Source organism: Schistocerca piceifrons, chromosome 3 (assembly GCF_021461385.2).
Source record: "Schistocerca piceifrons isolate TAMUIC-IGC-003096 chromosome 3, iqSchPice1.1, whole genome shotgun sequence".
In the NCBI taxonomy this organism is placed as follows: domain Eukaryota; kingdom Metazoa; phylum Arthropoda; class Insecta; order Orthoptera; family Acrididae; genus Schistocerca; species Schistocerca piceifrons.
In genome coordinates this window covers 835211128-835233228 of record NC_060140.1, presented here as the reverse complement: position 1 = coordinate 835233228, position 22101 = coordinate 835211128, and the positions used below count along the sequence as shown (strand labels likewise).

Genomic DNA, 22101 nt, shown 5'->3' with positions numbered 1-22101 from the left:
CTGAGGCAGGTGGCAAGGCAAGCGTTTTGATGTGCCAGCTGCATCTTACATGATCGACAACCTCTTACTCTTAGCTGCTAAGACATGGTGACATGCTACACCAGGAAATACATTGCTCAGGAAATAAATAAGAAACAACTGTTTTACAACAAATTGCATACTAAATTTAATGGGTCTCTGTAGCTTGACATTTTCTTTTCATTACAAGATCAGAAATATCAGGCGTCAAAGTGTTCGCAGCGTTAATGCGGAGAATGGTCTTCATCGTTGCATCCTGAAGAAATGATCGTTCCTGAGAAAAGCTGCTCACAACAATATGTAGATCCAAACATGCACATGATCTGAGCGGCATTGTTGTGAAGCTTGGGAAATGTTTTTTGCTGTAATGAACGATACCATCCTGACAAATCCAACATGTTGTAGTACCTCTCTTTCAACAAAGTTGAATTTTGCAAATCAATAATCTCCAATTGAAGTGATGATGACAAGTCATTGGGGGAAACTGAAAAAGGAGTGCTGAACACCTTAAGTTCCATTTCCAAACTAGTGAGGTCTCGGAATCGTGTTTCAAACGACGTGATGAGCTGCTTTAACTTTGCTTGGTAATCAGTGAAAGTAGTACCTTCAGGTAGTTTTAAAGAAGCAAGATGATTGAAGAACATTAAATGTCCATTACTCATCTGCCTCTCAAATAAATGTAACTATTCCATGAATGCTTTGATCTGGTTGTGCATGTCAACGATTAGCTGCCCTTCGCCCTGCAATGACAGATTTAAATTATTCAGATGCATAGTTATGTCAGCTAGGAACGCCAGGTCTGATATCCATTTCATATCTTTCAGACAACACATTTCTTCCCCTTTCATTTCGAGAAAAAGTAATATTTCCTCACGAATGGCAAAGAAAACATCAAGAACTTTTCCCCGACTCAGCCAACAAACTGTACTGTGGTAAGGTATATCCCCATACTCCGCTTCCATATCTTTCAGGAATCCTTTGAATTGGTGATGATTCATACCGTGACACCGCACAAAATTCACACACTTCACGACATCTTTCATTATGCCACCTAGCTCTACTGTTTCAGCACACAGTGCCTCTTGGTGAATAAAACAATGAAGAGTCAAAATGTATTTCCCGAATTCGTCCCTGGGTTTATTTTTCAAATGAGAAGCAAAACCTTGGTGACGCCCGATCATTTGTGGTGCACCATCTGTTGCTACAGAATGGAGCTTATGCCATGGCAAACTCATATTGTCCACTGATTCACAAACAGCTTCAAAAATCTCACATCCTGTTGCAGTGTAATCGAGTGGTACCACATCCAAGAGTTCTTCAGTTACTTGCAACTCCATGTCAACATCACACACAAAGACTTCAAGCTGAGCACAGTCCGATATGTCGGTGCTTTTGTCAAGCGCTAGCGAAAATGCAACAAAGCTCTCCGCCTTTTTCCTGAGCTGTGTCTCTGAATCCGCTGCCATGTCCAGGATTTGACGAGACATTGTTTGCTTCAACAGGCAAACCCCTTCAATTGCCTGCACCTCCCTTGGAAACCAACATTCTGCAACTGCTACCATGCACGATTTTATGAGTGGTCCCACCAAAAATGGCTTGCCACTCGTCGCAATGATGTGAGCGAACCTGTAGCTTGTTTGAATTGCGGATTCAGTAGTGTTTTCTCTGCTCTCATTCACCTGAAAGTTATAATCGCATTACAGAACATGAACTATGTTGCATGTTTTGATACCCTCCATATTACGAAACCGTTTTTAAACTTACATCTCCTGGTATGTCGTTCTTAAGCCTGGTTACAAGTTCTCTGCATGCAAGGCCTTCTACCTGATCATAGTGCGCTGCGTGAAGACGTGTATAATGTTGTTGTATGTTGTACCTCTTCACAGAATTAAATACTTTGACATACAAGAAACTGCGGATGACCATCCCTCTCAATGAATAGAAAGGTATTCTCCAATAGAGGTACAGAACTCCCGTGGCTAGTCATGGCTGTCATTGAACACGGATTATTGTCAGTTGCAGCTGCATGCAGCCAGGGGTCAGTGAGTTTGCTTTCCCCCTCCACGCGGGTTCTGAGCTGCTGCAGTGAGCGCTCCAGAGTGCTCCGGCTCCCTGGAGCTCTGTTGGAACAGCCAGCTCTAGATGGTCCATGAATAGGTTGCATATCATGGTGCCATGTGGGTGCTCATTGCTGTACTGCAGGTTTGTTTGTAGGCAATGCCTCCAAAGGTCAAGTAATTGTGAGTGAGGATATAGTTGGCCAGGGTGGCCAAGAAGGAGATTGCAGGTTTGGAGTTAGTCAGGCATCAGGAAAAGTTGTGTATAATAGTAGCAAGGCCATGGGATTTGGGATGTTAGTGTAAAGTAAGGTGGCATCAATAATAATGGATGGCCCATAAAAAAGTTGGCATAGGAGGGTGCTATGCAGATGCTCATTGCTGCTGTGCTGCGGATTTCTTTGTATATCTTCTGCTTCAAAGGAGATGTAGTTGTTTGTTAGGATAAAGTCTGTGAGGTGTATAAGGCATGAGGTAGTGGGTTTGGAGTCTGAAGGGTGCTGGGAGAGGTAGTGTTCAGTAGCGGCGCGACCATGGGCAAGGGGGGTGTTGCTGTATACGGAAGTAGCATCTGCAGTGATGAGTAGGGCTTCAGGAGGTAAAAATTGGGGATGGTGGAGAGTCAGTGAAAGAAGTGGTTGGTATTTTTGATGTGGGAGCCTAATTTCAGGCAATTGGTTGGAGGTGTAGGTCAATGAGGGGCAAAATTCTTTCAGTGGGCGCACAATAACTAGCAATAACTAGCTACAATGGGGTGCCCAGGACTCTTGTGTTTGTGATTTTGGGGAGCATATAGAAGGTTGGGGTGTGTGTGTGGGGGGGGGGGGGGGGGGGGAGGAGGTGGAGGATGTCTCATGGATAAGGAGGGGAATAGATTCAGGGGAGAGGTTCTGGAGAGGGCCTAAGGCATTAAGCATGGGCTGGAGGTTGTGTTGCACTTCTAGGATGGGATCATTCTGACAGAGTTTATATGTGGAGGTGTCAGAGGGGTTCTGCTAGGTAATAACGGTGATTTGTAACAACAGCGGATGATTAGGTCAGGATTTGTTTTGTGGTTTTGTATGGCTGTCTGTTCTTCTGCTGAAACATTGGTGTTCTTAGGAATGGATCTAGGGAAGGATGGTGAGGCCATGTTGGAGGTAAGCAACTCCTGGAAGTTGTGCGGAGGATAGAGATTGGATAGTGGCGTCCCAAGGCGGCAGCAGGGTGTCAGCAGGTTGGATAACTTATGGAGGTGGTGTCTGGAATGCCATTCCGGGTGCTGGAGAGTGAGGGATTCAATTTCAGAGATGTGGTGTGTGTAGTAGGGATTGCACAGTAGCAGTACCTTGCGGAGGAAGCAGAAGTGGTTCTCGGATACCTGTGACATGGAGATGTGTTTTTGCGATACGAGTTTTGTGAGGGCCAGGGACTGGCAGAATCTGAAAAGATGAAGGTCATTATGAAAGGAAGGGGTAGGATGCAGAGAAAGGAATTTTTATGGTCGTTGGGGGGCATTCTACAGTTTAGGCAGCATTTAAAGAATAGGGTGTGGGACTGAGTTTTAGCCAGGAAAAGGGATACTTTATTGAGCTGGTGCAGAAAGATGGAGCAGGAATCCATTGTGGCAGGGTTGCATTAGGGAAAATGGGAATGATGTAGAAATGGACAAACAAGGGTGTTGGTGATTGTGAGGGGAGCTGGGTAAAAGAAAAAAAAAGTGTAAAAATACGTATAGACATGCAAAATGAGCACACAAGCTCATAAAAATAGGCACAGATATATGGTACAACCAAAAAATATGCACAAACTTGCATTTATACGTAAAAATGTATAAAAACTTGGGAAAAAAGGGACGGATGAGGTATAGGAGTATGTGCAAATTTGGGGTTATTGGTTAGATTGAGGTTCATGAGTTTGTGTGCCGTGAGTAGGTGTGGAAAATAAAATGTGGGAATATGCGAGGATGAGGGAAGAAATGTAATCAGTAGGAATAATTATAATTAGTGGTGGAAAGAATTTTGGGCATGAAATATTGCATCAACAATCTGGTTGGTCACGTAGCCACATGTTGTGCATGTATGAAATTGTTGGTACAGTATGGCTGGGAAGTTACTGTGTGTGCTGTTTGGAATACAATGAAAAAAGTATCAGTAAATAAAGGAAAGAATGGATGCTGAGAAGAGCAATGTTTTAAAGTAATGTGACATCTACATTCTATCTAAGTTGCCTGCCAGAGATGGCGGTCATGTGTGCTTGGGGTGTGCTTGCTTGTGTGAATGTGTGTGTGTGTTTTCTTTTCTGTAGAAGGCTTTGGCTGAAAGGTAAATGTGTAACAGTCTCTTCATTGCACCTGTCTGCAAGTCAGTGTGCTGTCTTTACAGTGAGTAGCAATTTATCCTTTTCCTAAAAAAATTTTAGTGTTAACTTTTTTCTTGTCTGGGTTTCAGAGTGGGTTTGTGTATTTAGATGCAAAAGTCTTTACCAGGCTCCCACAATACATGAAGTAAGAAATATGGAATCCTTAGAAATGCAAGTGAAAATTTAAAGCACGTTATTAGCAACTTCTGCAAATTATATTAAGACCTACATTCAAAGATCAATGATTACTATTACGTTAGTGGCAAGGAGTAATATTTACTGTGAACAGGTTTCTGTTGCTAAAAATGTAGATAACTATTGTTGTATGAAACATGTAAGTGTGATCATGTAGACATTAAGGTATTATTCAGACTTTCTATTTTTATCTTATTTTATTGGTTTGGTCTATGATAAAGTTATTATTTATTTATTTGTATCTTGTCCTTCATATGATATTTTGTTCATTCACTATTCACTCTACACAGCTGTTGTTATAAATGCTGTCTTATATATTATTTTTCTACTTGTGAATCTTTCTAGTATTTTACCACTACTCATTCTACATTTCATGTTCAATCTTTTGCAATCCTGTAGTTCAAACCCTTTCAGATGCTGCACTGCACACTAATAATTTCCACTTTTCAGTGCCATATAAGGCTTTGCAGTATAAAAAGGATCTCACTACTATTTCCCAAATTGTGTAACAGTTAGCTCATAGATTTTTTTAAAACTTTTGTTTCTAATTTCTGTAGATGTTTTTCTTTCTTTGTCATATTTCATAACACTTCTTGCTCTACATCTCAAACTGCTTTATTAGCTCGATTCCAGTTTCCTGATTCTCTTTCTCTTGTTCTCTGTAGTTACCATAATTACCATTGCCTTTGTCTTCTTAATATTTATTTACAGTAACCCTCTTATGATGGGGCATTTTCTTATAATAGCCAATCAGTATTTTCCAGAAAATGTTGAGGTAATAGTTCGTCAGTGATGACCAGAAGTGGTTCAGCATGAATTGGGACAAATTGTCACAAAAATGAGGGTCCATTAATATTGTGTTGAAGTTGAAATTTCTGCTACTCTTTTGGCATCAATATTCTGTTAGACACAAGAAGGGATAAGAAGAAAAAAGAGATATAGCCACTGTATCTGTTAAAAAACAAATTACATATGATCTGGGCTAGTGAAGCATGTTAAAGCACCCATTTCCAGGACACAAGGAGGCCTGACAGCCCTGGATTGAATGTGCTTTGATTAATGATGAAGAATGGCATGCTGACCAGCCTGGATGTGGTTTTTAGGTGTTTTTCCACATCCCTCTACATAAATGCTGGGAAGGTTCCCATGTCCTACCTCATTTAAATGGTGTGCAAACACTTGAAAAACTTTGTCACATTTGACCATACAAAGCACACTAGACACAGACAGAAGGAATACACCAATTCCGTTGGGAGGAATGGATAGCTGGCAATAGCTTTAAAATGCCTTTGGGACTGGTGACCCCATCACTATAATTGCCTGTATTTAGGAACAGTTGGTTCTCCATGTAAATTGGAGAAGCTCCATGTCAGTCCTCCAGCCTGGAAATGGGTGGGTACCGGGCATTGGACAGGAAAAGAGATAATCTGGGCCTCAGAAACCTCACTGCTTATAGCATATCTTAGGAATGTTATTTGACAAATAATTTTTCACTGTTAATGAGTGCTGTGTATCACACTCCCTCCATGTAAATTCGAGAGAACTCGAGAAATCAGCTTTCTCACAAAAAAACAACCGCTCATAAATGGACAGAGAACACTTTCTGATGACACTAAGTGTGCCAAGCATGCCTTGAGATACCAAGATTTCTTAATCAATGAGGCAGTGGAGAATCATATGGGACCTAAACATTTTAACAGAGGAAAAAGATTGTGACACAAGTTTGACATTGAATCTGGTCCAGATGGCATGGCAGTAATTTAGAAGTTGGTACTTGTGGTGATAGCATCCTCAAATTGCTGCTATTATTAATTATGTTTGAGCTGGAAATACTTGCAAACTGATGAATACTGATTAGTCACTATTTTCTTAGTCAGTTAAGTTTGCTATTGGTGAACATTTACAGATAATGGCAAGGACCACTGTAAATATAATATCAGTGTGGCACAGTTGTAGAGTCAGATATTATATAACAAAGTTGAGGTAGTTATGATCCTTTTCAGACTGAATTTTAATTTCACTCACTTTCTCTACCAGAAAGTATTTTTTCATGAATATAAATTTTAAGTCAAGAAAGATTGTACTTATAATTAAATTAATTTCTGTTCCAGGGTCACAGTTATGGATCAGCAAAAGAAATTCAACAGAAAAATGTTGTTCCTTGCTTAGCTCCTGTGTATAAAGAACCCCTTCTGCTTCACCAGGGGTACAAGCAATGGCTGTTTGACCACAATGGGAAACGATATCTAGATTTATTTGCTGGAATTGTAACAGTCAGTGTGGGACATTGTCATCCGTAAGAGAGCAGTTTTATGTAATCTGTTGTTAAATATCTTTGTATACATTTGGTTTGTATATCCAGCAGCTTAAGTAATCACATGTTTTCTCAGCCAACAACAGTGGTATGAACGCAAAACTTCAGGTATGCATTATTTAAAGTTTCTGGAGTGCGCATGCAAATTTTCTGTATTCCCCAATAGATAGCGTAGCTGCAGCAGTGTTTCAAAATGGCATCTGTTAGTGATGTATATCACAAACAGTGTGTCATTATTGAATTTCACACTGCAGAGAAAGAATTTGTTGGGTGTAGTGTTTGAGGTGAAAGTGATACAGATTCCCCTCCTCGCCTGAATATTGATAGAGAGAACGTGTCAGAGATACTTGGGCTCCAGGTGACAGCCATGGCTGATGGCCACGTGGAGTATGGCCACTGTGGCAAGTGCATGAGGTGGCACTTTCCTGTGATGACTGTTTACCCATATATGTTTACTGATGTACTGCAGCCTGGTGATTGCAGCCAGTTTCTCAGTTGTCTCTGAAGCCTGAGTATCATGTCACTGAATAGTAGAGTTTTTTACCTTGCCTGATTAAAGTTTGAGATTTAGGTTTTCTCTTGGATTGTGTCTAACCATTTAGATGACTTGCCTTTGCCTTAGACTTAAGTGTGTGTTTTTTCCCCCACCTCTTGATCTCTGCTGTCATTCACCAGTAGACCTGCCTGTTTTCGTTCCACCAGTCTTCACGTTGCCACAAGCGCAAGTTATTGTAAACTATGTTTCTACCTTTATGGAGTAGGATAGAAACATTCAGAAACATTTGTGTGCAGTTTATGGAGCATCTGCATATGGACAGAAGTACGGTTAGTAGGTGGGCAAAGAGGATGAGACCATTAAAAGTAAGCGGTTCAGCAGATCCCAAAGATTTGCAGCATTTGGGCAGATCATCCAGAGCTGTCACACCTGACAAGATGCAGTTTGCTGATGCAGTGGCATAGCAAGGGTGTGGGATCAAGGGGTCTGGTCTGTCATGTACCACATGCCACTTGCAGAGGAGTGCCAAATGGTCTCCAAGACAAACAAGATTGTCTGGAAAGTATATTATTATTATTGTTAGAGTAAATTCTGTATATTATATATGTGTCTTACGTGGGAGGAGCTATAAAGTGAGTGTCGTACCCTGGATGCGGCGGGGGGGGGGGGGGGGAGGAGGAGGAGGAGGAGAAGGAGGAGGAGGAGCACCAATAAAATGTTGTACCCTGGGCACCAGTTATGTTTGCTACACCATTGTTCCGATGTGCACTTCTGTGATGCCCAGAGGCAGCACCATTAATTCTGATGCATATGTGAATACAATAACCAAACTCAAAAAGCATTTCCAGTGAAACTCGCAGGGATGTAACTTTGATGTGATTACCACACATCTAAAAGTGGTACATATGGCATTTCCAATGACTTTGGCATCACAACAACCCAGGTGACTGTTTGATTCATGATAATGGCCCAGCTTCGCATAAGTTTGAGGACTTCAGAACACATTACCATACAGATTTGGACAGTATCACCCCATCCACCCTATGGCCCTGATTTAGCTTCCTCAGACTTCCATTTCTTTGGCCATTAAAGGATGCCTTTCATGGAAGACATTTTGAGGATGATGAAGAGGTGATTCACACAGTGAAGAAGTGGCTGTGGCCAGAACACACCCATGAAATTTGCTGGAGGAAGGCCATGGAATGGGAAGGAGATTATGTGAAAAAATAGGGAATGTAGAAGAAACATTATTCCTTCTTGTGTGTACATTTCACTGTGTTCAAATCGATAATTGTTGAAGAAAAAAGGTGATGCATTACTTCCTGGGTGACACTTTTAATTTGACACAGTTCCTCATTAAGTCAGTGCAATTTATTAATTGATTTTCAATAGTGTATATTCCACCCATGAAATATAATTTCAACAACCTGTGAAATATTCGTCTATGGCCTCTACATGTCTTTCAGACAAAATTTCCTTACATGACCTAATAGGTGGAAATACGAGGCAGCAGAACAGAGTGGATATTCCAACAATTTCTTCTTCAGCTCTCTGTTTTCTCACAACCAAAGCAACTATGCAAGTAGTTTCATTTTCCTGGTGAAAGACGATCCTTTTTTCGTTCATTTGTTTTGCAATGAGTAAGATTAGGCACTGATCTCGCATTTGGGGGAAGGAGGGAAATGGGTGGCAGCATTTAAAATCCCTATCCACCCATCCAGATGTGGGTTTTTGATTGTATCCCTCAATAACTTAGGGTAGTTTCTTTGAAAAAGATATGCTGATTTCCTTCCCAATCTGAGCTTGTGTTCCATCTCTAATTATGTCATCATTGGCCGGACATTAAACCCTAATCTTAATTTTTTATCATATATTTTCATTCTGTTATCCAATGAGACTTGTATGGTACTTGTCACTTAATGTTAAATCCTTTGCAAAGAAACCAATAGCAAATGTGTTTTAGTATACCACAAAATAGTGGCTATAGCCTTTCTGGCAGGTGAAATTGATTTCATCTTTTTCTGTGTCAGGCGTCCTGTGTTCCACCCACTACTTTGTTCGCAGTTTTGTTTCTTGAGTGAAGCGGTGGGTAATATTTCATCCACAGTAACAAATTGTTGCATAAAATCAGTTGAACTTTTTGTAAACAATCTAATTATTGCTAAGAAATTTCTTTTACATTTGCTTTTGATCAGCATTCACCAAATGCAGAACACATCTTGCACAAAGCTATTCCATCATTATTTATTCATGAAAAATGCACCATACTCTTTCTTCCAATATGCCTATGGCATCAGAAATTTCATTTACACTATAGAGTGAACATATTTAACTGCCTCATGACACCCTTGAATTAATTAGGAGCCTTTGAGGGGCAAACATACAAACAGATCAGGGGTACGGCCATGGGAACCAGGATGGCTTCTTTCTATGCCAACCTTTTCATGTGTCGCTTGGAGGTGGCTCTTCTGTGATCCATAAGTCTTCGGCCCTTGGTCTGGTTTAGATACATTGATGACATCTTTGCCTTATGGACTGTTAAAATTGCTGGAATCAATAAATATCTTCTCCCAATTAAATTTCACATGGTTCTATTCTGAATCCCATGCCACTTTTCTTGATGTTTATCTCATCCTCACTGAAGGCCAGCTACACATTTTCAACCATGTTAAACCTACTAACGAATAATAGTACCTATAGTTTGACAGTTGCCATCTTTTCCATGTCAAACATTCCCTTCCATACAGCCTTGGTATTTGAGGCAAATGTATTTGTTCAGATGCGGACTCTTTACTGTAATACACCACCATTGTCACCTCGGCCTTCAATGGAAGTAATTACCCCACCAGCCTAGTTCAAAAGCAGATTCCTCGGGCCATCACATCCAATGCTGGTACTGCTGATCCCACCAAAAAACAACTTCAGAACGCACAACTTGTCACTCAGTATTATTCTGGTCTGGAATGTATTAATCAGCTACTTCAACAAGGCCATACTTTCCGAAAATCATGTCCTGAAACGAGATCCATTCTGTCTGAGATGTTGCCTACCACACTAAGAATAGCTTTTCATCACCCTCCCAATCTCCACAATATCCTCGTCAGACCCTTTGCTCCTTCAGCACCTACCTCCCTACCCTATGGCTCCTACCCCTTTGACTGTCCCTGCTGTATGACTTGCCCTATGCACCCTCCTACCACCACCTACCTGTTCCAGCCTTGTAACTGGCAAAACATCCAGCCTTGCAACTGGCAAGACGTTTACAATCAAAGGGAGAGCCACATGTGAAACAACATTTGTCTTATACCATCTGTTATGTAAATACTGTTCAGCCTTTTATATTAGCATGGGTACCACCCAGTTATCATTCAAGATGAATGGGCATAGGCAGGGAGGATATGTCGGTTATGGTACGCGCTCTATATAAACAGGACCTCCACGGCCTAGCAGCCAGTCATAGACTCACCTCAGATGATGTTGCCTGAAGCTGGCAATGAAACGTCAGGGAGAAGTATTTGTACTATTGGACCAAGGCCTCTAAGCCCAGAAGTTTTAATTACTGAAGACGCCGGCTGTGAAAGCCTACACGCTATGATTAGACGCCTCTATGGGGAGGATATGTCGGTTATGGTACGCGCTCTATATAAACAGGACCTCCACAGCCTAGCAGCCAGTCGTAGACTCGCCTCGGATGATGTTGCCCGCAGCTGGCAACGAAACGTCAGGGAGAAGTATTTCTACTATTGGACCACGGCCTCTTAGCCCGGAAGTTTTAATTACTGAAGATGCCGGCCGTGAAAGCCTACACGCTATGATTCTCTGTACAACCGTTTCAAAAGTTGTCTAGAATATGCTCTTTGAGAGGACATCATATATTATTCTTATTACGTGTTTCTGCACAATTAACACTTTTTTGTCAATGGTCACCGCAGAATATGTATGGCCTAGGGGCAAAGCATGTACCCTGAAACTGGAAGGTAATGCGATTGAATCCCTGTCAGATCATGGAATCTTTCACTCTGCCATTAACCTAGCCTTCATCTCTTCATGATACACAAAAATTAACCAGGAATAACATATGGTTCAAATTTGATTTTAAACTGCAGGTCCCCTTTCCTCAGGAGGATTACTGGGGTTGGGTAAGGACACGTAAATCACTGAAGTGGCATCCAATAGAAAGATTTAGTGCGGGCTGTTGAATTACAGGAAATTATTATTATTATTATCATTATCATTATACCACAGAATATTTTATGATAAGACAACTGTAGTAACACTGTTCACGTTTACGTTGCACTTCACTTAGCGTAGACCGGGACTGTGTCCTAGGCATGCCCGATGTTAACTGACTGGGCACGGCCCGTGCTGCCTGAGTTGTTGTTGTTGTTGTTGTTACGCCAGCAGAGGTCGCGTCCAAATTCTCGCGTGCCCTCTGGTGGATGGGACTCTACTTGCGGCAACTACTGTCTGTGACGCGCCGTGCCGATGTGTGTCTCCTGCGACCTTTCTGGTGGCTACTGCACTCCTCCTCCTTCGGGGGGTGAAGCCACTGTGATCCACTGCATCGGAAGGTGGAGTGTCGGGCAGGAGTGATGACCTCCCCATCCATTGGAAGGCCAGAGTCGAGGGGATCTGCCAACCCTCGAGCCGGAACCTTCGAATACGGCTGGAAGTGACCCACACAAAGAGGCCCCCGTCGTCCCAGCACTGGAGCCCGGGACAGAACAGGTGACAAGCTGTCAAACTCCGGATCCTGTTCCACCTTGGGAGGGGCAAGACCCAGTGGCGGTGACGATGGGGAAGGGACGACCACAGGTGAACCAGCCTCCTGAGAAACTGGGCCTGCAAGGGGGGCCGGCTCTTGCTGGGGCATCTCGAACAATGGCGATGCTGGTGCTGGAGCTACTGGAGGCTGCCAAGGCTGAGAACCATCGCAGTGCAGCAGAGTCACAGTGGGGAGAGGTGGTAATGTCCCCTGGGAAACCAACACGGGTGCTGGAAATGGGGAAACCGGTGTCCGAGAGGTCGGAGGGCGGGTGCCCAAACGTGGACGTAGCTGATTTTGGTGACGATGTACCACCCAGTCTCCCGCCTGCAAGATATAGAGCCGGCGGCCATTTCGGTGCAGGACCACCGCCGGTATCCAATGTGGATTGTGACCAAACCCACGTGCCCAGACTGACATACCCAGTGGAAAGCCAGGTACTCCGTTTTGCGAAGACTGGCGAGGACCAGGCTGGAGGAGGTGCAGCAGAGCCCTAGGTTGGTGCCCATGGAGGAGTTCTGCGGGGCTGCGTTCTCCCATTGGTGTGGTCCGGTATGCCATCAGGAAAAACGTCAATGCCACCTCCGCAGGAAATTCGTGCACATACTTTTTCATCTGCGTCTTAAATGTGTGCACCATGTGCTCAGCTTCCCCATTTGATTGTGGATGGAAGGGGGGAGAGTGAACGTGCCGAATACCAAAGCGCCTACAAAAATCCTGGAAGGTCTGCGAAATAAACTGTGCTCCATTGTCCGAGACCAGTGTGATTGGCAGACCTTCCACAGAAAAGATTTTTGTTAGTGCCTGGGTTGTAACTTCTGAAGTGGTTGAGGAGCAGTGAACCACATATGGGAATCGGGAATAAGCATCAATGACAATGAGCCAAAAGCCATTGAGAAAAGGGCCCGCAAAATCGATGTGAACACGTTCCCATGCTTCGGTTGCCAGCGGCCATGAAGAGAACGCTGCCCTGGGAGATGCCTGTTGGCTCGCACACTGGGAACAGGCGGCCACCAAGAGCTCAATTTCTCTGTCACTACCGGGCCAGTACACATGTCTGCGAGCCAAGGTTTTAGTACGGGAAACACCCCAGTGCCCCGCATGTAATAACGTGAGGACTTCCCTTCGTAAAGTTGCAGGAACAACCACGTGAGGAGCTGTATCATCAGTAGCCAGAAGGAGAACTCCTTCCAAGACCAAGAGGCGGTCTCGTAGAATAAAATAATTACGAAGAGGGTCCGAGGCCCGGCCTGGAGGGCGGGATGACCACCCCTGCTGAATGAGGCGAACTACTTGCCAGAGAACCGGGTCAGCTGCCATTTCTCTGGCAACTCGAGAACTAGTGATTGGGAAGCCATCAACTGCTTGGTGGGATGCCACATCCAAATGAAAACACATAATCTCCTCTCGATCGAACGTAGGATCCGGGCCCAACGGAAGACGGGAAAGAGCGTCGGCATTGGCATGCTGTCCGGTAGGGCAAAAATGAATGTCATAATGGTACTTAGAGAGGAACAAGGCCCAGTGCTGTAGTCTGTGGGCCGCCCTATCCGGAATCTGAGAGGCGGGGCCAAATAATGATATTAGCGGCTTATGGTCAGTGATTAACTGAAACTTCGTGCAATACAAGAAAGGGTGAAACTTGGTAACAGCGTAGACAATGGCCAAAGCCTCTTTTTCCACCTGAGAGTAATGGGCCTGCGTGGGACTAAGAGTTTTAGATGCAAATGCCAGTGGTTGCTCGGAACCATCTGCGTTGCGATGGGCCAGGACTGCCCCCACCCCGTACTGCGAAGCATCTGTAGCCAGGACCAACGGCTTATGGGGGGTCAAAAGTAGCCAAACAAGGCGCTGACATGAGGAGGCCCTTCAACGAGGTAAACACTCGCTCGCATGCAGGCGACCAATCAAAAGGAACACCCTTGCGCAGAAGGCAGTACAGTGGGCAGGCTATGGTGGAAGCCCTGGGAACGAACCAATGGTAATAGGCTATCTTGCCTAAAAAGCTTGTAACTCTTTCAGCAAAGCAGGCTGAGGAAGGTCAACGATACCTTGGACCAAACTTCCTAGTGGCTGGACGCTGTGCCGAGAGATGGTGTAGCCCACATACTCAATGGACGGTTGGAAGAAGTTTGACTTATGCAGGTTGCAACACAAGCCCACAGACCTGAATTTGAGAAAGAGGGTGCGAAGGTTGTGCAAGTGTTCCTTCATGCTGCGGCCTGTGACAATTATGTCATCCAGGTAATTAATACAATGAGGGATTGTCGACGTGACGTGCTCAAGATAACACTGGAATATCGCCGGGGCACTGGATATTCTGAAGGCCAACCGCTGGTATTGGTAAAGGCCAAACGGGGTGTTGACAACTGCCAGCCGTTTGGAGTCCTCATCGAGTGGTATCTGATGATAAGCCTCCGAAAGATCGATTTTCGAAAAATATTGGCCTCCCACCATGGCAGAGAACAATTCATCAGCACGAGGCAAAGGATATGTGTCCACCACCAATTGGGAATTAATGGTGGCCTTGAAATCGCCACAAAGATGTAATTTTCCCAAGGGCTTCCTTACAATAACAAGGGGCGAAGCCCACTCACTAGGAGAAATGGGAAGAACGACCCCTAGGGCTGTCAGCCGATCTAGCTCTTCCTTTACCTGAGGGCGGAGAGCCAAGGGGATCTGCTTCGCGCGTAGACAACATGGGCGAGCTGACGCCTTCAACGTTAAGTGAACTTCAAAATCTGAAACGCGCCCCAGGCCCTCCTCAAAGATATCTGGAAAGTCTGAGATCAAAGATTCCAATGATTGATAGGGAACGTCTTTGGAGACCAACTGTATGGTGTCAGCGATAGAAAAACCGAAAGCATGAAAGGCATCCAGGCCAAAAAGGTTAGCGGAGCTCGCATCACTGACAACAATAACAGTAATAGGCCAAGTGACTGATTTGTAAGTCACGTCGGTAGTGAATTGACCCAGTAGGGGAATGTACTGTTAACCATAACCGCGTAGACACTGGTAAACTGGCGCCAACGGGGGTGATCCAAGGTCGGAATAAGTTTGTGCATTCAACAACGAAACTGCCGCGCCCGTATCTACTTGCAGTTGTAACCGGCGCGACCGAACCGACACCTCGATAAAGAGTTTGCGTGAAAAGTGGAAAAGGCGAGGGGGATCAGAGAAAGTGTGTGTGTGGGTCTGTGTGGGTCTATGTGTGTGTGTGTGTGTGTGTGTGTGTGTGTGTGTGTGTGTGTGTGTGTGTGTGTGTGTGTGAGAGAGAGAGAGAGAGAGAGAGAGAGAGAGAGAGAGAGAGAGGAAGGGGGCGGGGGGGAGAGGGAGCAAGAAGATAAAAAAAAAAGTAAAAGAGCAGTTGCAGAGTGCATAAATAGATAAATACTACCAAAACACAGAAAAGAAAAAGAGAAAGACAAAAGGGGAGTGTGTTCATGAAAGCTAGGTCCAAGAGAGTGCTAGAGTTCAGAGAAACTAGTACCAGTTGGGATGATCCAAATGACGCATGTGGTGCAGCGAGCACTCAGGTCCCTTAAATCGTGCTGTACAACATGCTCAGGAACTCAGTACTGAGTTTCCTCAGTGTGGACAGTTCTTCTTTGTACATTCATTTGATATACCAGTTTAATAGTGGGCTGTCTTATATAAAAAGCTGTGCATTGAATACATGTTAACTGAAAACCAGCATGAATGATTTCATATGTTGTTCTGTCTTTCATGTTGTTGTGTTTTGCAGTGGTGATGCTTGAGTATGTGATAGTGTGTGGGTACATGGGGCATGTTTTACAGCAGGAACAGTTTACTCTTCCCTCTGTGAGAGAGGAATTAAGAATTCCAAACAGCAGGATGTTTCTTTTTCCACTTTAAATGTTGTAATAGCCTTTCCAAATATGTAGACCAGTTCAGAGGGTGCCACAATTGTTTTGCAGTATCTATTACTTGAATTTTGAGGATTCATTGGTTGATTAAGAACAAAAGCATCATGATACAATTAGACTTGAAATTCTTATTAATACTTTTTCATCTCACAGTTTGACACCATCTATACTCTGCAGACAACCAAGAGATGCAGGACAGAGGGTACGTCCTATTGTACCAGTTACTGGAGTTCCTTCCCATCCCATTCATGTATGGCCTGCGGGAGGAATGATTGTTTTAATGTCTCTGTGCATGCAGTAATTATTCTAATCTTTCAACACAATCCCTACGTGAATGATACATAGGAGGTTGTAGTATATTCCTAGAGGAATCTTTTAAAGCTGGTTCTTGAAACTTCGTTAATAGACTTTCCAGGATAGTATGCCACTAAACCACTGTGTAAGTGCAAAGCAAAGCAACTTACCTATGAAGATTTATACTGAATATTGGATACACTACAGAGAATGATTCAAACATTAAACTGAGAGCAAAGAAGAGATTGAATAGAAGTGCCACTGGTGTGCAGCACTACTTACCATGTGTATACTCATGCTTTGTTGCCACAGTTAATCACCTTCCGACACTGTTGATATAAATGAATGTGCTCTCCTGTACTAATGATTATAGATATTAAACTACATATCTTACAATGTGTGTATCAACAGCACTTAGAATTTGACCTCCTAAAGGTAATTTACAGCCTCCTTGTAACTTTAAAGCAGTGTGTCACTTTGACAGATTATTTGACAGGAAGTGAACTAAACTCATGATAGGGGAATGTAACATATCAAATATCATAAGGTTCAGTGAGAATCCAGCTTTGTCCTTTATCTGCATAAATGACCTTCCAATGACTTAAATAGACTGTTTGAAAATTGCAAATGTTTGCTGATGATGACACAAGCATACTAATCAATTCCCCAATCTCAACCATACCAAACAAAGCTCAGATTACAGCTGAACTGCCTGACAACTAGTTTACAGCAAACAAATTAAAACTTAATTTCCCAGAGACTCATATTATGCAATTTCAAACAAGTAAAAATAACCTACTGTTACTAGAAATAAACATTGATGGTTATATACTAAATAAAACGCTTGTGGAGTTCTCCTGGATAATATAATAAAATGGAATTAACATATAGTTAGTTTCATGAAGAAGCTCAATTTGGCATGTTTTGCTCTCATACCTTTCATAGTGTTCACTTGAAAACAATACAGTTAGCTTACCTTGCACATGTCTACTACCTGTTGTCTTATGGAACTACATTCTGGGCCAATGCTGATAAAGGAAATCCAAGACATAAAAATATCTTACATACAGACTTTGCAGTCACATTTAGAGATTAGTGTTGAGTCCACCATCTTGGTTAAAAGCTCTCAGCGTATGCAATGGAAGAAACTGTGAATCACTGCAGACCCAAATTAAAATAAAAAATACCAAGTCACTTCTGAAAACTGATTATATACAATGAAGGGTTGAAGAATCCTCAAATTGCTTGATAAGTAGTAATGTTTGTTGCAAAGAAGCCTCAATTGCTTCTGGTTTAGTGTCAGTATAATTATGTTGATATTAAGTTAGCGGTAGGAGATTAACGGCAACTATTTAATATAACTGAGCGACGAGCAGCTTATTTGGAACATAGAATTTCTTTCTAATTATACAAAGATGCTGTAACTTACCAAACGAGAAAGCGCTGGTAGATAGACACAATAAAAAACACACATACAAATTTCAAGCTTTCACAACCCAAGGTTGCTTCATCAGGAAAGAGGGAAGGAGAGGGAAAGATGAAAAGATGTGGGTTTTAAGGGAGAGGGTGAGGAGTCATTCCAATCCTGGGAGCGGAAAGACGTACCTTAGGGGGAAAAAAGGACAGGTATACACCCGTGCGCACACACACACATATCCATCCGCGGTATATGTGCGGATGGATATGTGTGTGTTTGTACCCCCTCAGGTACGTCTTTCCGCTCCCGGGATTGGAATGACTCCTCACCCTCTCCCCTAAAACCCACATCTTTTCGTCTTTCCCTCTCCTTCCCTCTTTCCTGATGAAGCAACCTTGGGTTGCGAGAGCTTGACATTGTGTGTGTGTTTGTGTGTTTTTTTATTGTGTCTATCTACCAGTGCTTTCTTGTTTGGTAAGTTACAGCATCTTTGTTTTTTATATATATTTTTCCCACGTGGAATGTTTCCCTCTATTATATTCATTTCTAATTATACAGTTATACGAAAATGAAATTAATATTGGGTGTGGTCCAATGAAGCATAATAGGACCTCCAGTGTTCTCAATATACATAAATGATTTATCAGATAGGATACTGAACACAGTAAGATTGTTCGCTGACAATGCTGTTATTTACAGGAAAGTGTCGTTATTCAGTGATTGTAAGAAAATGCTGAATATTTGGAAAGTAAACTAAAGAAAAGGCATGATTACAATTCAAGAAAAAATAGATGATTTATTCAAAAGAAAGAGGTACACAAATTGAGCAAGTCAGTAACACAATGGTCCACCTCTGGCAATTATGCAAACAGTTATTTGGCTTAGCAATGATTGATAGAGGTGTTGGATGCCCTCCTGAGGAATATCATGCCAAATTCTCTCCAATTGGTGCATTAGGTCATTAAAATTCTGAGCTGGTTGGAGGGCTATGCCAATAATGCTCCAGACATTCTCAACTGGGGAGGGAGCTGGTGATCTTGCTGGCCAAGATAGGGTTTGGCAAGTATGAAACTCTTGTTACGCAGGCAGGTATTATCTTGCTGAAGTATGAATCCAGTATGGCCTGCCATTGTGTGCAACAAAACGGGGAATAGAAAATTGTTGACATGCTGCTGTGCTGTAAGGTTGCTGTGATAGGCAACAAAAGGGGTCCTGGTATGAAATGAAGTGGCACCACAGATCATTGCTACTGGTTGTTGGGCCATCTGGTAGGTGACAATCAGGTTGGTATCCCACTGCTGTCCAGTGAATCTCCAAACATGTCTTCACTGGCTATTGGGGCTAAATTCAAAGTGAGACTCCTCACTGAAGACAGTTCTGCTCCAGTCCATAAAATTCCAGGCTGAAGACATGTCTGGAGACAGCCTGGGCAGCTACTCTTGAATACATTACTTTCTCAAAAATTTTTGATAGAGCTGTCAGAAGAGAGATTGGGCGGTAGTTACATCGGATGTCAACAACTACCGCTCAGTCTCTCTTCTGACAGCTCTATCAAAAATTTTTGAGAAAGTAATGTATTCAAGAGTAGCCTCCCATATTTGTAAAAATAAAGTACTAATAAAATGTCAGTTTGGTTTTCAGAAAGGCTTTTCAACAGAAAATGCTATATACGCTTTCACTGATCAAATATTAAATGCTCTGAATAACCGGACATCAACCATTGGTATTTTTTGTGATCTCTCAAAGGCCTTTGATTGTGTAAATCATGGAATTCTTTTAGATAAGCTAAATCATTATGGTTTGAGTGGGGCAGTGCACAAATGGTTTAATTCATACTTAACTGGAAGAATGGAGAAAGTTGAAATAAGTGGTTCATGTAATGTTAAAACAACAGCTGATTCCTCAAACTGGGAGGCTATCAAGTACGGGGTCCCACAGGGTTCGGTCTTAGGTCCTTTACTGTTCTTGTTATACATTAATGACTTACCGTTCCACATTGATGAAGATGCAAAGTTAGTTCTTTTTGCTGATGATACAAGTATAGTAATAACATCCAAAAACCAAGAACTAAGTGATGTAATTGTAAATGATGTTTTTCACAAAATTATTAAGTGGTTCTCAACAAACGGACTCTCTTTAAATTTTGATAAAACACAGTATATACAGTTCCATACAGTAAATGGCACAACTCCAGTAATAAATATAGACTTTGAACAGAAGTCTGTAGCTGAGGTAGAATTTTCAAAATTTTTAGGTGTGTCCATTGATGTGAGGTTAAACTGGAAGCAACACATTGATGGTCTGCTGAAACGTCTGAGTTCAGCTACATATGCTATTAGGGTTATTGCAAATTTTGGTGATAAGAATCTCAGTAAATTAGCTTACTATGCCTACTTTCATTCACTGCTTTCATATGGCATCATATTCTGGGGTAATTCATCGTTGAGTAGAAAAGTATTCATTGCTCAAAAACGTGTAATCAGAATAATTGCTGGAACCCACCCACGGTCATCATGCAGACATCTATTTAAGGATCTAGAGATCCTCACAGTATATATATATATATATATATATATATATATATATATATATATATATTCACCTATGAAATTTGTTGTTAATAATCCAACCCAGTTCAAAAGTAATAGCAATGTGCATAGCTATAACACCAGGAGAAAGGGTGATCTTCACTATGCTGGGTTAAATCTGACTTTGGCACAGAAAGGGGTAAATTATGCTGCCACAAAAGTCTTTGGTCACCTACCAAACAGCATCAAAAGCCTGACAGATAGCCAACTAACATTTAAAAATAAATTAAAAGAATTTCTAGATGACAACTCCTTCTACTCATTGGCTGAATTTTTGGATATAAATTAAGGGAAAAAAAACAACTTAAACATTAGTGTTAGGCAATATTTTGTGTAATGTAATATCTTGTACAGACATCTTTTATTAACTTGACACGTTCCACATTATTACGAAGTGTCGTATTCATGATCTATGGAACAAGTATTAATCCAATCTCTAATCTAGTGGGATGCTAATGTAACTGTCACCCACTGTACAGCCCTACAACCAGGAGTGACAATCTGGGATGCCATTTCATTTCATAGCAGGAGCCCTATGGTTGTCATCCACAGCACTCTTACAGCACAGCAGTATGCTGATGATATTCTATGCCCAGTTTCATTGCACTTCATGGAAACCCATCCTAGGCTTACATTTCAACAAGGTAATGCCTGCGCACACATCGCAAGAGTTTCCACTGCTTCTTTTTAGATTAGAGATAGATTCAGTTTTCGTTCCGTGAACCCAAAAATGATATGATTCTCATGGGTGTGGAGCAAGTCAGAAAGTATAACATAAAAAAATATCTGATTATAATACTCACTATCCTGATCATTTGTCAGGAGATTGCCAAAATAGGTGAATACATTGGAACTGCTAATATTTAAAGAATTAATATACTGTCAGAATGAAACATAGTTATGCACTTTTAATAAAGTTAATATGTAAAATACCCAATCTTGACTGTTGTGACCAAGTGCTGTCAAAACTGAAATCCAACACACATTTTTAATTAGGTCAATTTAACAATCCTTGTTAAGATATTCACCTGTAGAGTAGAAGGAGTTGCCTATCAAAAAGTCTTTCAAACTCTGTTTAGATTGTGCTTGATGTGAAACCAAGTTTTCTATGGTTGCTGGGAATTTTTTGAAAATGTGCTTTCCTGAATATTAGACCCTTTCTGGACCAAGGTAAGTGATTTTAGGTCTTTATGTAGATTATTCTGATTCCTGGTATTGGTACTACGTGCTTGCAAAACCCTAATGAGTCCAACAAGGTTGCCAGATCTCTCCCCAATCGAGAATGTTTGGAGCATTAAGGGTTGGGCCCTCGAACCATCTTGGGATTATAACAATATAATGCATCAATTGGACAGAATATGCCAAGTCAAGAAACAGCTTGCATAAAGGACGGAGGTTGATTGACATGTTACTGGCTTTCTCAATTTGTGAAGCTCATTTTCTTGAATAAATCTTCCAGTTTTTCTGAATTTGTAATTATTTGTTTGCCTATAAAAGTACATCACATCTACCAATTTCCATCCCATACCAATAATTCTTCATTGTGTAGCTTTGTTTTTTTGTCTTTGTGTATTATCACTATGGGCAATAAATTGTACTTCTCTTTAAATGTGGATAAATGTAAGATAATGTCTATAATGAACAGAAAGAACCCGATATTATCTGATCTAAAGATTAGTGGTGAACATCTTGAGCAGATCAAGACATATAATTATGTACTGGCAAAACTA

General features: G+C 41.9%; 1 protein-coding gene across 1 annotated transcript in view; it reads left to right on the top strand.

Moving 5' to 3' along the window:
• The window catches only part of LOC124787974 (alanine--glyoxylate aminotransferase 2, mitochondrial-like), a 188286-nt gene that overhangs the window by 79085 nt on the left and 87100 nt on the right, over nucleotides 1-22101 (top strand). The window contains exon 3 of the mRNA XM_047254987.1: nucleotides 6722-6906. Within this exon, the coding sequence (XP_047110943.1) occupies nucleotides 6722-6906 (185 nt within the window). The remainder of the gene's footprint in view (nucleotides 1-6721; nucleotides 6907-22101) is intronic.